We start from the raw sequence: 15,900 nt of genomic DNA, 5'->3' as shown, positions 1-15,900 counted from the left end.
ATTCTAAAAGGAAAAGGAATAGATAATAGAAATTATATTAGGCTATTTTTCAATGTTTATTAACAATGTCATAATATGATTGTTAATAATATCTCTTCCAAGATGACCTAAGAGTTGAGGCTATTTCTTTTTTCCTGTTATATATCATTTTTGATTTTCAGCACACGTGTATGTTTTTGTGTTGTCACTGCTGATTCATGTGGCCTTTCACAATTGGAAGTGCTCTAACCCTTTGGTGTCTATTGGATTTTGAAAGAAACATGTTTGTTTCAATGAATGAGTGAGATAACTTAATATCATGTGCCAGTCTTAAGTTTGCTAATTAAAAGTTGAATTCCTTGAGATGGCACACTATATAATCACAAATAATGTAAATGCGTTGGAGGCGGTTCAGAGGAGGTTTACTAGATTGACTTATTGACACCAACGCCCAACAAGGACCCTCCACCCCTGCCTGTCCCTCTGTCCCCACCCATCTTCCAATCCCAGCCCCAGCCGCGTATTCACTATACCCCCTGACCTTCCCCTCTCCGATGCTGAACGTTCAGTGCTCAGCAAAGGACTTAGTTTCCATACCCTCATCTCAATGAATTTCAGGCTCGGCACAATGCTGAACTCTTTTTCTGCTGCCTTTGTCTCCGTGCTCACTTCTTTGGGCAGGAGTGCTCTCCCCGTTCAACGGATCCTTTTACCCGCCTCCAATATTCTCCCTCCACCTGGACCCCTCCCTCTGGATTCTTACCTTCTCTTGATCTTTTCATTGAGAACTGTCGGCGTGACATTAGTCGTCTCAATTTCTCTGCTCCTCTCACCCACTCTAATCTGTCTCTCTCTGAACTTGCTGCACTCCATTCTCTCAGGTCCAACACTGACATTGCCATCAAACCTGCTAACAAGGATGGTGCTGTTGTTGTCAGGCGCATTGACCTCTTCCTCGCAGAGGCTGAGCGTCAACTCGCAGATACTTCCTCCTACCTCCCCCTGGACTATGACCCCACCACTAAACATCAGGCCATTGTTTCCAGGACTGTTACTGACCTCATCTCCTCTGGAAATCTTCCTTCTACAGCTTCCAACCTCATAGTCTCCCAACTTCGGACGGCCCGCTTCTATCTCCTCCCCAAAATCCACAAACAGGACTGTCCCGGCAGACCGATTGTGTCAGCCTGTTCCTGCCCTATGGAACTCATTTCTTGCTATCTTGACTCCATTCTCTCTCCCCTTGTCCAGTCCCTTCCCACCTACATCCGTGATTCCTCTGACACCCTATATCATATCAACAATTTCCAGTTCCCTGGCCCCAACCGCCTCCTCTTCACCATGGATGTCCAATCCGTCTACACCTCCATCCCCCAACGGGATGGTCTGATGGCTCTCCGCTTCTTCCTCGAACAGAGGCCCGAACAATCCCCATCCACCACCACTCTCCTCCATCTGGCTGAACTTGTTCTCTCACTGAACAATTTCTCTTTAAACTCCTCTCACTTCCTCCAAATAAAAGGTGTGGCTATGGGTACCCACATGGGTCCCAGTTATGCCTGTCTCTTTATGGGGTATGTGGAACATTCCTTGTTCCAGTCCTACTCCAGCCCCCTCCCACAAATCTTTCTCCGGTACATCGATGATTGCTTCGGTGCTGCTTCATGCTCTCGTCTAGACCCGGAAAAGTTTATTAATTTTGCTTCCAATTTCCACCCCTCCATCATTTTCACATGGTCCATCTCTGACACTTCCCTTCCCTTCCCTTCCTTGACCTCTCTGTCTCAATTTATGGTGATAGACCGTCCACCAATGTTCATTACAAGCCTACCGACTCCCACAGCTACCTCGACTACAGCTCCTCACACCCCGCTTCCTGTAAGGACTCCATCCCATTCTCCCAGTTCCTTCACCTTCGTCGCATCTGTTCTGATGATGCCACTTTCAAAAACAGTTCCTCTGACATGTCTTCCTTCTTCCTTAACTGAGGTTTTCCATCCACGGTGGTTGACAGAGCCCTCAATCGTGTCCGGCCCATCTCCCGCACATCTGCCCTCATACCTTCCTCTCCCTCCCAGAACCATGATAGGGTCCCCCTTGTCCTCACTTATCACCCCACCAGCCTCCGCATTCAAAGGATCATCCTCCGCCATTTCCGCCAACTCCAGCATGATGCCACCACCAAACACATCTTCCCTTCACCCACCCCCCCCCAACCCCCGGTGACATTCCGCAGGGATCGTTCCCTCTGGGACACCCTGGTCCATTTCTCCATCACCGCCTACACCTCAAACCCTCCCACGGCACCTTCCCATGCAACCGCAGAAGGTGCAACCCCTGTGCCTTTACTTCCCCTCTCCTGACTGTCCAAGGGCCCAAACACTCCTTTCAAGTGAAGCAGCATTTCACTTGCATTTCCCTCAATTTAGTCTATTGCATTCGTTGCTCCCAATGTGGTTTCCTCTAGACTGGAGAGACCAAACGCAGACTGGGTGACAGCTTTGTGGAACACCTTCGGTCTGTCCGCAAGCGTGACCCAGACCCCCCTGTCGCTTGCCATTTCAACACTCCATCCTGCTCTCGTGCCCACATGTCCGTCCTTGGCCTGCTGCATTGTTCCAGTGAAGCCCAAACTGGAGGAACAGCCCCTCATCTTCTGACTAGGCACTTTACAGCCTTCTGGACTGAATATTGAGTTCAACAACTTTAGATCATGAACTCTCTCCTTCATCCCCACCCCCTTTCCGATCCCCCTTTTTTCCAATAATTTATATAGAAATTTCTTTTCCCACCTATTTCCATTATTTTTAAATGTATTTCCATCTATTATTTTATTTCTACCTTATAGCCTATTTCGATCCCTTCCCCCCACCCTACCCTACTAGGGCTATCTGTACCTTGCTCGTCCTGCTTTCTACCATTAATGTCACCTATTATCACATTCTTTAGATAATATTACCACCTTCAACACCTCTTTGTCCTTTTGTCTATGATATCTTTTGGTTATCTCCACCTATCACTGGCCCTCTATCCAGCTCTACCTGTCCCACCCCCCCTTAAACCAGCTTATACTTCACCCCTTTTCTATTTTTCCTTAGTTCTGTTGAAGAGTCATATGGACTCGAAACGTTAACTGTGTTCCTCTCTGCAAATGCTGTCAGACCTGCTGAGTTTTTCCAGGTATTTTTGTTTTTGTTTTGGATTTCCAGCATCCGCAGTTTTTTGCTTTTACTAGATTGATACCTGGAATGAGCAGGTTGTCTTATGAGGAAAGGACAGATCGGGCTTGTTCCCACTGGACTTTAGAAGAGTGAGGGATGATTTGATTGAAGCATATACGATCCTGAACAGTATTGACAAGTTGGACATTGAAAGGATGTTTCCTCTGGTGGGTGAATCCAGAACTAGGGGGCACTGTTATAAAATTAGGAGTTGCCTTTTTAGGACAGAGATGAGGAGATATTTTTTCCTTACAGGGCTGTGTGACTTTGGAACTCTGCCTTTGAAGTCAATGGAGCCAGAGTCAGTGAATATTTTAAAGCCAGAGGTAGATTGATTCCCTTGCCTAGCAAGAATCTAAGGTTATCCGGGTTAGATGGGGATGTGGAATTCGAAACACAAACAGATCCGCCATTAGAGCAGGCTCAAACAGAGCAGGCTCAAAGGGCTGAATGGTCTACTTCTGCTCCTATTTCGTATGTTCGTAAATGAACAAGGGTTCTCATTGTAATACCAACATATTGCAACAAATGATGTGATCTAAATATTTTTGTGTATTATCTTGCCCCAGGATTATATTAATTAAGAGAGAGATAGTTGTATGAAAAAGAGGAATATTAAGGAGCGAGCAGCAGAACAAGGATAGACCAGGTTTATGACATGGATGAAAGCATCAGTACATACTCGATGGGCTGAGTGGCCTGTTTATGTGTCTAACAGTGCATGAATCCATCGGATCAATTTTTAGTTTAGGGCCACAACAGACATTCAGAAGGGGTGATGCAATTTTGAAGTCAGAGTCTCATCTCCATGCAGCCCAGAAAACTCACCAATTGGTGAGAACGGGAATGGATCTGGCTCCTATGCAGAGCCTACTGACCACTGTGGCCTAGAGGAGGAGTGGGGAAGAGATGAAGGAAGCACAAAAATATGAATTTCTTTGCCCTGCTTTTTGAAACGCCTTCCAGGTCATTTGAGGAATAATGATTTGGTTGCCGATAGTGCAAAATGAGCAGAGCATGTACAATGTACCTAATTATACCTCAGGCTTACAATCAGGGTCCTGGGTACATCATAAGGTCTTCTGCATTAAATGTGGCCTGCCACTTGAAGCAGCAGAAGTTCTGACTGCCCTTTTCGAATCAATACACAACAGGGTCATAAATGTCTTAACCTCATTTTTTTTAGGCTGCTGCTAACCCATCTGCACAAGCAGCAGCACTTAAAATTGGCTCATAATTTTCTGTACTAGAATTGGGGCCTGGAACAAAACCTTTTGACAGCCAAAATTCAATGTGCAGAGAACAATGGTTCTTTGTAGAACAATAGTTCTTTGTATTGACCCTTAAGCACTGCACACAAACATTAATAGGGAGAGCAGTGTTTGACTTCAGTACCATTACCCTTGGAGCCTGGTCACTGAAGAAGTGCCTTATTAGACTGCCCTTTAGATTGGTTTTCATGTATGCTGGTTTATTCTGAATTTGAGACTCCTCATTAGATAATGAGATATTACGTTTGGATTGCAATCTGTGCATACTAATTGCACATTTAAATAGTAAGAATTAATCTGCACAGGACTCACCAAGGAAATTTCACCAAGGATGCTGTTTCCTTGACCCTGTTTTTTTGTCCCCCTGAATTTTCTTGCTTAGTGGATTTCTGTTGAATGTGGACTCTGGAGATAAGGTACTCTTACCATCATAACGTGACCTCTGCAGTTCTGTCATCATTGGAGTTACAAGCTACCACTGGACTAGTTTTGCTCCTGTACTCTGGTTCTCCAGAGACAGTTTCCAAAATTCGTCTGAAATGGGGACAATGGAATGGCTTCACTGCCTGCCCAAAGCCAGTGAACAAGATGTGAACCATTTTCAGATTCAAGCTTCAACCAAATGGCATTGGAACAAAATGGGTGAGATCAGACGATTCTAATGCTTAAAGCCTAGAGGGAGGAGCAGTCCCTATGGGGTGGGCTGCATGGGCTGGCAATGGGTTGGAGGATTTTGTGGGCCGAGGTCCACTCCATCTCCTACTCACAAAAAAAGCGAAAATGAAAAACTTTGCAGCTGTTTCTTTGCATGGCCTCTAACCCTCTCTTTAAGGACTATTGGTTAAGCTAATGAATGCCGAGAAGAAATGGATGAAGTGTGCATAACGCATGTTCAGACTATCTGTACCTGAATAATCAGCATCCTAAAATTTCCATAGGACCTCAATTTACTCATTAAAACAGTTGCCACTGTCAAACAGGTGGGTGTGCTACTTGGCCATTTAAGGGCCCACTCAAAATAGTATTAGATAGATCTTGGGCATCAATGGGAGACCGGGGTAGCCTTATCTCCATCCAGAACACCCCCCCCACCATCGCACCCCTGCCTCCCCACCTCCCTGCTGATTCACAATTGCCAAACATCTGTATTTTAGGTAAGAAACAGGCAAAATAGTTGCCCTCCCAAAATGTGGAGGAACTTAGAACAATCACCATCACTAGAGAAAAAGTACTGAGGAAACTTTTGGGATTAAAAGGTGACAAGTCCCCAGGACCTGATGGCCTACGTCCCAGGGTCTTAAAGGAAGTGGCAGCAGAGATGGTGGATGCATTGGCTATAATATTCCAAAATTCCCTGGATTCTGGAAAGGTTCCAGTGGATTGGAAAAATACTAATACTAATAAAAATACTTATTCAAAAAGGGGGGGATGCAGAAGGTTCGAAACTATAGATCAGTTAGTTTAATATCTGTCATTGGGAAATTGTTGGAATCCATTATTAAGGAAGTAGTAATGGGACATTTGGATAGTCAAAATGCAATCCATCAGAGTCAGCATGGTTTTATGAAGAATAAATCGTGTTTGACTAATTTGCTAGAGTTCTTTGAAGATGTGACAAGCAAAGTGGATAATGGGAATCCTGTAGATGTAGTATATCTGGACTTCCAGAAGGCCTTTGATAAGGTGCCGCACAAAAGATTAATACACAAGATAAGATTACACGGAGTTAAGGGTAATATATTAGCTTGGATAGAGGATTGCTTTAACCAACAGAAAGCAGAGAGTCGGGATAAATGGGTCTTTTTCTGGATGGCAAGCTGTAACTAGTGGGGTGCCACAGGGTTCGGTCCTTGAGCCCCAACTATTTACAATCTATATTAATGACTTGAATTCAGGGGTACAAGGTACTATAGCTATATTTGCAGATGACACCAAAATAGGTGGGAAAGTAAGTTGTAATGAAGAAATAAGAAATTTACAAATGGATATGGACAGGTTAGGTGAATGGGCCAAAATTTGGCAGATGGAGTTTAATGTGGATAAGTGTGAGGTTATCCATTTTGGTCAGAAGAATAAAAAGGTGACTTATTATTTAAATGGAGAGAAATTTCAGAATGCTTCAGTGCAGAGGGACCTGGGAGTCCTCGTGCATGAATCACTGAAAGCTAGTATACAGGTACAGCAGGTAATAAGGAAGGCAAATGGAATTTTGGCATTTATTGCTAAAGGAATAGAGTATAAAAATAGGGAAATGTTGTTGCAACTGTACAAAGCTTTGGTGAGACCGCACCTGGAGTACTGTGCACAGTTTTGGTCTCCTTACTTGAGGAAGGGTGTAGTTGCACTGGAGGCGGTTCAGAGGAGGTTCACTAGATTGATTCCAGAGTTATGGGGCTTGTCGTATGAGGAGAGATTGAGCAGTTTAGACCTATACTCGCTAGAGTTTAGAAGGATGAGAGGAGATCTAATTGAAGTATATAAGATGCTAAAGGGGATAGACAAAGTAGACGTGGAGTGGATGTTTCCCCTTCTGGGGCATTCTAGAATGAAAGGCCATAGTTTTAGGCTAAGGGGCGGTAGATTAAAATCAGAGATACGAAGGAATTGCTTTTCTCAAAGGGTCCTGAACCTGTGGAATTCACTACCTGAGAGTGCAGTGGATGCCGGGACGCTGAATAAATTTAAGGAGGAGGTAGGCAGATTTTTAATTAGTAATGGGTTGAAAGGTTATGGGGAGAGGGCGGGAAATTGGAGTTAAGGCCAAAATGAGATCAGCCATGATCGTAATGAATGGCGGGGCAGGCTCAAGGGGCTGAATTGACTCTCGCTCCTAGTTCTTATGTTCTTATGTGTTCGTGTTTTGGTGGGCTTCTCATATTTTTCTCCAGTGGGACTATGGAGAGCAGTAACAGGTACCAAATATAAATCAACAACAACTTATATTTATACAACACCTTTAACATAATAAAATGTCCCAAGGTACTTCACAGGAGCGTTATATAGAAAAAATTGACACCAAGCCACATGAGACATTAGAGCAGATGACCAAAACCTTGGTTAAAGAGACAGATTTTAAGTAGCATCCTAAAGGGCGACAGTCAGGTAGAGAAGTGGAAAGGTTCAGGGAGAGAATTAGGGCCTAGGTAACTGGAGGCATATCCAACAAGGGTGGAGCAATTAAAATCGGGGACACTCAAGAGGCCAGAATTAGAAGAGCGCAGATATCTTGGACGATTGTGCAACTGGAGGAGATTACAGAGAAAGCGAGGGGTGAGGCCATGGAGGCATTTGAAAACAAGGATGAGAATCTTAATATTGAGTTATTGCTTAACCAGGAGCCAGTTTAGCTCAGCAAGGGCAGGGGTTATGGGTGGACAAAACTTGATACAAGTTATGACATGGGTAGCAGAGTTACAGATAACTTCAAGTTTACTGAGGACAGGAGTGCATTGGAATAGTCAAATCTGGAAGTAACAAAGGTATGAATGAGAGCTTCAGCAGCAGATGAGCTGAAGTAGTGACGTGGTCAGGCAGCGATATGGAGGTGGAAATAGGCAGTCTTAATGAAGGCGCAAATATGTGGTCAGAAGATCACTGTAGGATCAAATATGATACGAACGTTGTGATGGAATACACTCCACTTGCTTGGGTGAGTGCAGCTCCAAGAACACTGAAGAAGCTCGACATAATCCATGGAAAAATCAGCCTGCTTTATCAGCACCCCATCATTCACTCCTTCCACCACCGGTGCACAGAGGCAGCAGTGTGTACCATATATAAGGTGCACTGCAGCAACTCACCAAGCCTTACCTGACAGCACCTTGCAAACCTGCAACTGCTATTAACTAGAAGGACAAGGGTACCAGACACATGAAAACACCACCATCTGCAAGTTCCCCTCCAAACACACACCATCCTGTCTTGGAACTATATCACCATTCCTTCACTGCTCTTGGATCAAATTCCTGTGACTCCATTCCTAAAGCATTACAGGTTTACCTACACCAGATGGACTGCCGTGGTTCAAGAAGGCAGCTCACCATCATCTCCTCAAGGGCAATTAGGGATGAGCAACGAATGTTCACCTTGCCTGTGATGCTCACATCCCACGAAAGAATAGTTAAAAAAAAACTCTACTGTACCATAGCTGCCGTATATACTATCTACAAAATGCCCTGAATCAATCATTAGGGATTACTCTGACTGTATCTTCATTCCCTGTCACATAGAGTCATAGAGGTCTACAGCACAAAAAAAGGCCCTTCGGCCCATCAAGCCTGCGCCAGTCAAATAAGTACCTAACTATTCTAATCCCATTTTCCAGCACTAGGCCCATAGCCTTGTATGACATTACATTGCAAGTGCATATCCAAATACTTCTTAAATGTTATGAGGGTGTCTGCCTCTACTACCCTTTCACGCAATGAGTTCCAGATTCCCACCACCCTCTGGGTGAAAAAATTCTTCCTCACATCACCTCTAAACCTCCTGCCCCTTACCTTAAATCTATGCCCCTAGTTATTGACCCCTCCACCTTCAGCAGAGAACAGGCCCCAGTGATCTTGAGGCTTTGGCCTCACATCAGTTCATCAGCTGAGCTGTGGGCCACCTAAGAGGAGAAGGAATTCCTTTAATTCCAATTCTTCTACGGGGGTCTCACCCCCCCGCCCCTTATCCACAATGTTACTCTTCCTCTATTCAAGAGAAACTGGCAGCAATAAATTCAAGGAAAAGGGCAATAACTCATTGCTAGCAAAATCACATCCTTAGGTTGAGATTCTAAGTCCAAAGAAGAGATACCAACACTGAAACACTGGTGGAATTAAAGGGAGAATATTATGCCCTGTTTGGGTTATGATCCAATCAGAAAGATGAACTTAGTGATAAAGATACAGTCGTACTCACATATCATGGTCTCTGCCGTAACACAAGTTATTAATTGTTAATATATAAATCCAGATAAAATACCTCTCTCTAGTAGAACCTTTGCATGGGTCCTATTAAGCTCATAGCAGAAATGTGAAACCAATATCGAACATTGCGTTAGTGGTGCAAATTCATATATTTCCTATAAAATCCCTATGGCACCTATGACTAAACTTTGTGCTGTGGACTTGCACTCACTTGGCATTGGACTCAGACTGTGCACAAAAGGGTAATAACAGATAACAATATAGTCCACCCAACTGAAAGAGCACAGCATAGAGATAACTTATGACAGGAAGAGGGGATAGGAGGGGGTAGGAACTTATGATAGGAAGAGGGGCCAAGGAAGAGGAGATTTTTTTCAATTGATAAAAATATTACATCAAACACTACATATAGCTTTTGTTGTACAACAGCAATAAATATACTGGGATTCAACAGCACAGATCTTAAAACCTATATTATGTGCTGTGTTGCATGAGCTGAGTAGATCTGTCAAACAGTGACTTACCTGCTCACGCAATAGAATGCCACCATTTTGAAGATATCTTCAAACACCAATAAGGAGCCATCCAAGTACATAACTGAAAGGAAAAAAGAACTGAGAACGTCAGAATTATTGAATAATATTGTTATATTATTTGTAAAGAGCTAAGAACTAATCATTATGTTAGCATATATACCAGGGTGCCAAATTTTACTGTTGCACTGGTGTCATGTGCCAAGCAACAATGTATCAGTCTATCAATCTACATGGAGAACAGCAAGAAATACACTCAATGAAGCTCCAGCATTTTGAGTCTAAACTGATTATTACAAAGTTAGGGGAACAAGAAGACATATCATAGTGGCAATGGTCACTTGTGAGTAAAAACCCAAACATTTTAAGTGAATTTAATGCTGAATTAGGTTGGAAAATCAACCTGGATTAGTGCCAGAGAGAGAAAAAAATGAGTGAATTGTGCAAAAATGGAATGGTTGTCACAGCAATAAACACACATGAATTGGTGCCTGATGATGCCATAGAGGCATATTGAGAAGTTTAAACAAAAGTGCAGGCTGACATTCAGGAGCTTCCTAAAAGGTACCAGGGAAGAGAAAAGGGTAAACTGCATCATTTTGTGGGCAGACGAGAAAGGGTTAAGTTTGTTTAAAAGCTGGGAGCTGAGTGAAGATGACATCAGGAATCGAATTTTTTTGATAAATTCAGCACACATCTTCATCCAAAGTCAAATCATTGGATCTATTGAAATCAATTTCAAGGCCTGAAGGAGGAATCAGGTGAGCCTGTTGACAATTTCAAGACGAGATTCAAAAATGCAGCCAGACAATGCAAATTTAAGGACACAGATGAAAGGCTGCTAGATCAGCTCATTTGAGGTTCTGCACACCCTGAGTTCAAAAAAATTTAATTGGAAAGGAAAAACTCACAATATCGCAGACTGTAGACGCTTCCAGAGCACATGAAGTCACAGCTAGACAGATGAAGAAAATGACTACCCAAATGGTTAGCTTTCAGTTAAGTGAAGAGAAAGGTAGCAGAGTTGTTGCAGTGAAACAGGAACAAAAGAATACACACCAGTAAAAGAGAAAAATGTGTAAGAGCTGTGGTCAACCACGAGTTCACAGGCAGAAGGAAGTTTCCCGCATATGAACTAAACTGCAAAGCTTATGGAAAACTGAATCACTGGGAAAAGATGTACAGAACAAAGAAAGAAAATGGTAAATAAGTTATCAGAGATAGAGCTTCAGGGTGAATGGGAAGTAAAAAGAACCAAAACATCCATACCCTGGAAGATAACAAGTGGAATCTTGTGAATGTGCCAGGGATCTCAACCGCTGGCTGGAGAGCCACTAAGTCACCTCTTTTCAGGAAGGTCCACCACATCTTCCGTCACTGAGGCCAGCGACAGGCTTTCCCAGGGATCAAGGACCCTAGGAGCAGAAGTCCCACCCATCAAGAGCTGCCAGACAATCAAAGGCAGGTAGCTCTTCTGCACTCAGCAGCACCACTAGAGAGGCAGTGGCTTTTTTTTAGTTCATTCATTGGATATGGGCTTCACTGGCTGGGCCAGTATTTATTGCCTATCCCTAGTTGCCTTTGAGAAAGTGGTAGTCAGCTGCCTTCTTGAACCGCTGTAGACCATGTGGTGTAGGTGCACCCATAGTGCTGTTAGAGAGGGAGTTCAGGATTTTGACTCAGCGACAGTGAAGGAACGGTGATATATTTCCAAGTCAGGATGGTGAGTGACTTGGAGAGGAACTTCCAGGTAGTGGTGTTCCCATCTATCTGCTGCCCTTGTCCTTCTAGGTGGTACTGGTCGTGGGTTTGGAAGGTGCTGTCTAAGGAGCTTTGGTGAATTCCTGCAATGCATCCTGTAAACACTGCTACTACTGTGCTTCTGTGGTGGAGGGAGTGAATGTTTGTGGATGTGGTGCCAATCAAGTGGACTGCTTTGTCCTGGATGGTATCCAGCTTCTTCAGTGTTGTAGGATCTGCACTCATCCAGGCAAGTAAGGAGTATTCCATCACATTCCTGACTTGTGCCTTGTAGATAGTGGACAGAGTTTGGGGAGTCAGGAGGTGAGTTACTTGTTGCACAATTCCTAGCTTCTGACCTGCTCTTGTAGCCACAGTATTTATATGGCTAGTCCAGTTCAGTTTCTGGTGAATGGTAACCCCCAGGATGTTGATAGTGGGGGATTTAGTGATGGCAATGCCATTGAACATCAAGAGCTGATGGTTAGATTCTCTCTTATTGGAGATGGTCATTGTCTGACACTTGTGTGGCGCGAATGTTACTTGCCACTTGTTAGCCCAAGCCTGGATATTGTCCAGGTCTTGATGCATTTGGACATGGACTGCTTCAGTATCTGAGGAGTTGTGAATGGTGCTGAACATTGTGCAATCATCAGCGAACATCCCCACTTCTGACCTTATGATGGAAGGAAGGTCATTGATGAAGCAGCTGAAGATGGTTGGGTCTAGAACGCTACCCTGAGGAACTCCTGCAGTGATGTCCTGGAGCTGAGATGACTGACCTCCAACAACCACAACCATCTTCCTTTGTGCTAGGTGTGACTCCAACCAGTGGAGAATTTTCCGCTTGATTCCCATTTACTCCAGTTTTGCTAGGATTCCTTGATGCCACACTCGGTCAAATGCAGCCTTGATGTCAAGGGCAGTCACCCTCACCTCACCTTGGGAGTTCAGCTCTTTTGTCCATGTTTGAACCAAGGCTGTAACAACATCAGGAGCTGAGTGTCCCTGGCAGAACCCAAACTAGGCATCAGTGAGCAGGTTATTGCTAAGCAAGTGCTGCTTGATAGCACTGTTGATGACCCCTTCCATTACTTTACTGATGATGGAGAGTAGACTGATGGGCCGGTAATTGGCCAGGTTGGGTTTGTCCTGCTTTTTGTAAACAGGACATACCTGGGCATTTTTCCCACAGCTGGGTAGATGCTAGTGTTTTAGCTGTACTGGAACAGCTTGGCTAGGGGCATGGCACGTTCTGGAGCACAAGTCTTCAGTACTATTGCTGGAATGTTGTCAAGGCCCGTGGCCTTTGCAGTATCCAATGCCTTCAGCCGTTTCTTGATATCACGTGGAGTGAATCGAATTGGCTGAAGACTGCCATCTGTGTTGCTGGGGACCTCCAGAGGAGGCCGAAGTGGACCATCCACTCAGCACTTCTGGCTGAAGATTGTTGCGAACGCTTCAGTTTTATCTTTTACACTGCTGTGCTGGGCTCCTCCATCCATTGGGGATGGGGATATTTGTGGAGCCACCAACTCCAGTGAGCTGTTTAATTGTCCACCACCATTCACGACTGGATTTGACAGGACTGCAGATCTGATCTGTTGATTGTGGGATCGCTTGCCAGCAAGACATCAACCTGAGGCCTCGGGTCATCTTGGGTCCCGGATACAGGAGTGGTGGCAGGAGTCTATGTTTTGGCCTTAAATTGAGCCAGGATGTATTCCAAAAGAAAGTAGACAAAACATAAGGAAGATGTAAAGCAGCAGTCATCATTGCTGACAATATCCAGATTAATTGTGTAGATGAAAAAGATCAAGACCATCCTTGGCATGAAGCCACAGGGAGAACAGGGAAGTTGGGATCAAGCTAAACGCAGACATATGCATCATGAAGGTGGCAGAGTCCAAGTTCTTTGGAACAGTAGATATACATGACAGAGTCAAGCTGAGTCCTGAGGAAATCATTGTCACCTCCGAGATGGGAGTTCCAAGAGACAAGAAAGAGCTACGATTTTTCCTTGATTTGATCCAGTACATGAGGTTTTTCACAGCTAACATGTCAGAACACACAGCAAACCTACGAGAGCTGGTGAAAGATGTTAAATACCAATGGTCAGAGTCATACAAGAGGAGTTTCAACAAACTCAGAGAAGTAGCATGTAAGGAAACAAGTCTGTCATTCTACAATAGAAAGAAATACTCTGCAAGGAGATACTTCTCCAAGAGCACTGGGAGTAGTTCTGGTACAAGAGGGAAAACTAATAGCATTTGCACCCAAAGATCTAACATCAGCTGAGATCGATATGCCACCATCGAAAGATAATTTTTTTCCAGCTGTGTATGGATGCAAAAAATTCCGCACGTAACTTTATGGAGAAAGTTCACAGTGGAAAGTGATCATTGTCCACTGGAGCAGATCTACAAGAAGAATCAGTGAAAAGCTCCAGCAAGACTGCTGAGATTACTCTTGAGGGTTTCTGTAATGTCACAGTTTATTTATTTTTTCTCTCTCACTTCAGTGATTTTGACCTACTACAAACCCATCCTGGTCTGCTTCACAATGATCCTGATCTGCTGCACACTCCTCCCAGTCTGCTTCACAGTGATCATGACCCATTGCACACTCCTCCCCGGTCTGCTTCACAGTGATCTTAAGCCACTGTACACTCCTCCCGGTGTGCTTCACAGTGATCCTGAACCACTGCACACCCTTCTAGGTCTGATTCACAATAATCCTGAACTGCTGCAGACTCGTCCCAGTCTGCTTCGCAGTGATCATGACCCACTGTAAACTTCTCCCGGTCTGCTTCACAGTGATCCTGACCCACTGCACACTCCTCATGGTCTGTTTCACAGTGCTGCTGACCCATTGCACATTCCACCCAGTCTGCTTCATAATGATCTGACATGCTGCACACTCCTCCTGGTCAGCTTTATAGTGATCCTAACCTGCTTCACACTCCTCCCAGTCTGCTTCACAGTGATCCTGACCCACTGTATGCCCCTCCTGGTCTGGTTCATAATGATCCTGACTTGCTGCACTCTCCACCTGGTCTACTGCATGTTGATCCTCACCCAATGCACATTCCTCCCAGTCTACTTCACAGTGATCCTGATCCACTGCACATACTCCCGGTATGCTTCACCATGATCCTAATCCAATGTACACTCCTCCCACTCTGCTTAATTATGAACCTGACTCACATCACAATCCTGTGGTCTGCTTCACAATGATCCTGACCTGCAGCACACTCCTCCCAGTCTGCTTCATAGTGATCCTGACCCACTACACACTTCTCCTGGTCTGCTTCATAGTGATCACGACCTGCTGCACACTCCTCCTGGTCTGCTTCACAGTGATCCTGACCTGCTTCAATGTGATTCTGACCTGTTGTACACTCCTCCCAGTCAGCTTCACTATGATACTGAACCTACTGTACACCCCTCTCAGCCTGCTTCACTATGATCCTGACCCACTGCACATATCTCCCAGTCTGCTTCATAATGATCCTGACCTGCTTCGCACTCCACCCGGTCTGCTTCACAGTGATCCTGACCTGCTTCAATGTGATTCTGACCTGTTGTACACTCCTCCCAGTCAGCTTCACTATGATACTGAACCTACTGTACACCCCTCTCAGCCTGCTTCACTATGATCCTGACCCACTGCACATATCTCCCAGTCTGCTTCATAATGATCCTGACCTGCTTCGCACTCCACCCGGTCTGCTTCACAGTGATCCTGACCTGCTTCCCATTCCACCTGTTTGCTTCACAATGATCCTGACCCACTGCACATTCCTCCCAGTCTGCTTCGCATTGATTCTGACCTACTTCACACTCCTCCCAGTCTGCTTCACGGTGATCCTGACCTGCTTCACACTCCTCCAGGACTGCTTCGTAATGATCCTGATCCACTGCACGCTCCTCCCAGCTTGCTTCATATTGATCCTGACCTGCTTCACACTCCTTCCAGACTGCTTCTTAATAATCCTGACCCACTGCATGCTCCTCCTGGACTGCTTCACATTGATCCTAACCTGCTTCACACTCCCGCTGGTCTCCTGATTTTACTCATTTGATTGGGCATGTTTCCTGTTTGTTGATGCTTACTGCAGTCTCTATAGATTCTCTGTATGTGAATTGTGTACCTCAACTGACATTGTTTATCTTTTTTACCTTGTTTCACTTTCTCTGATTTAGATAAACTATGAGAGCATTTTATTGTCCAGGAATACACC

The 15,900-nt window shown here is 44.6% G+C and overlaps 1 protein-coding gene across 1 annotated transcript in view; it reads right to left on the bottom strand.

The window, feature by feature from the left end:
* rin3 (Ras and Rab interactor 3) overlaps positions 1–15,900 on the bottom strand; it is a 96,732-nt gene that overhangs the window by 36,445 nt on the left and 44,387 nt on the right. The window contains exon 4 of the mRNA XM_041214710.1: positions 9,909–9,981. Coding sequence (XP_041070644.1) covers positions 9,909–9,981 — 73 coding nt within the window. The remainder of the gene's footprint in view (positions 1–9,908; positions 9,982–15,900) is intronic.

The sequence above is a fragment of the Carcharodon carcharias genome, chromosome 20, assembly GCF_017639515.1.
Source record: "Carcharodon carcharias isolate sCarCar2 chromosome 20, sCarCar2.pri, whole genome shotgun sequence".
Classification (NCBI taxonomy): domain Eukaryota; kingdom Metazoa; phylum Chordata; class Chondrichthyes; order Lamniformes; family Lamnidae; genus Carcharodon; species Carcharodon carcharias.
The sequence above is the reverse complement of the archived record's forward strand: the minus strand, read 5'-3'. Positions and strand labels throughout refer to the sequence as shown.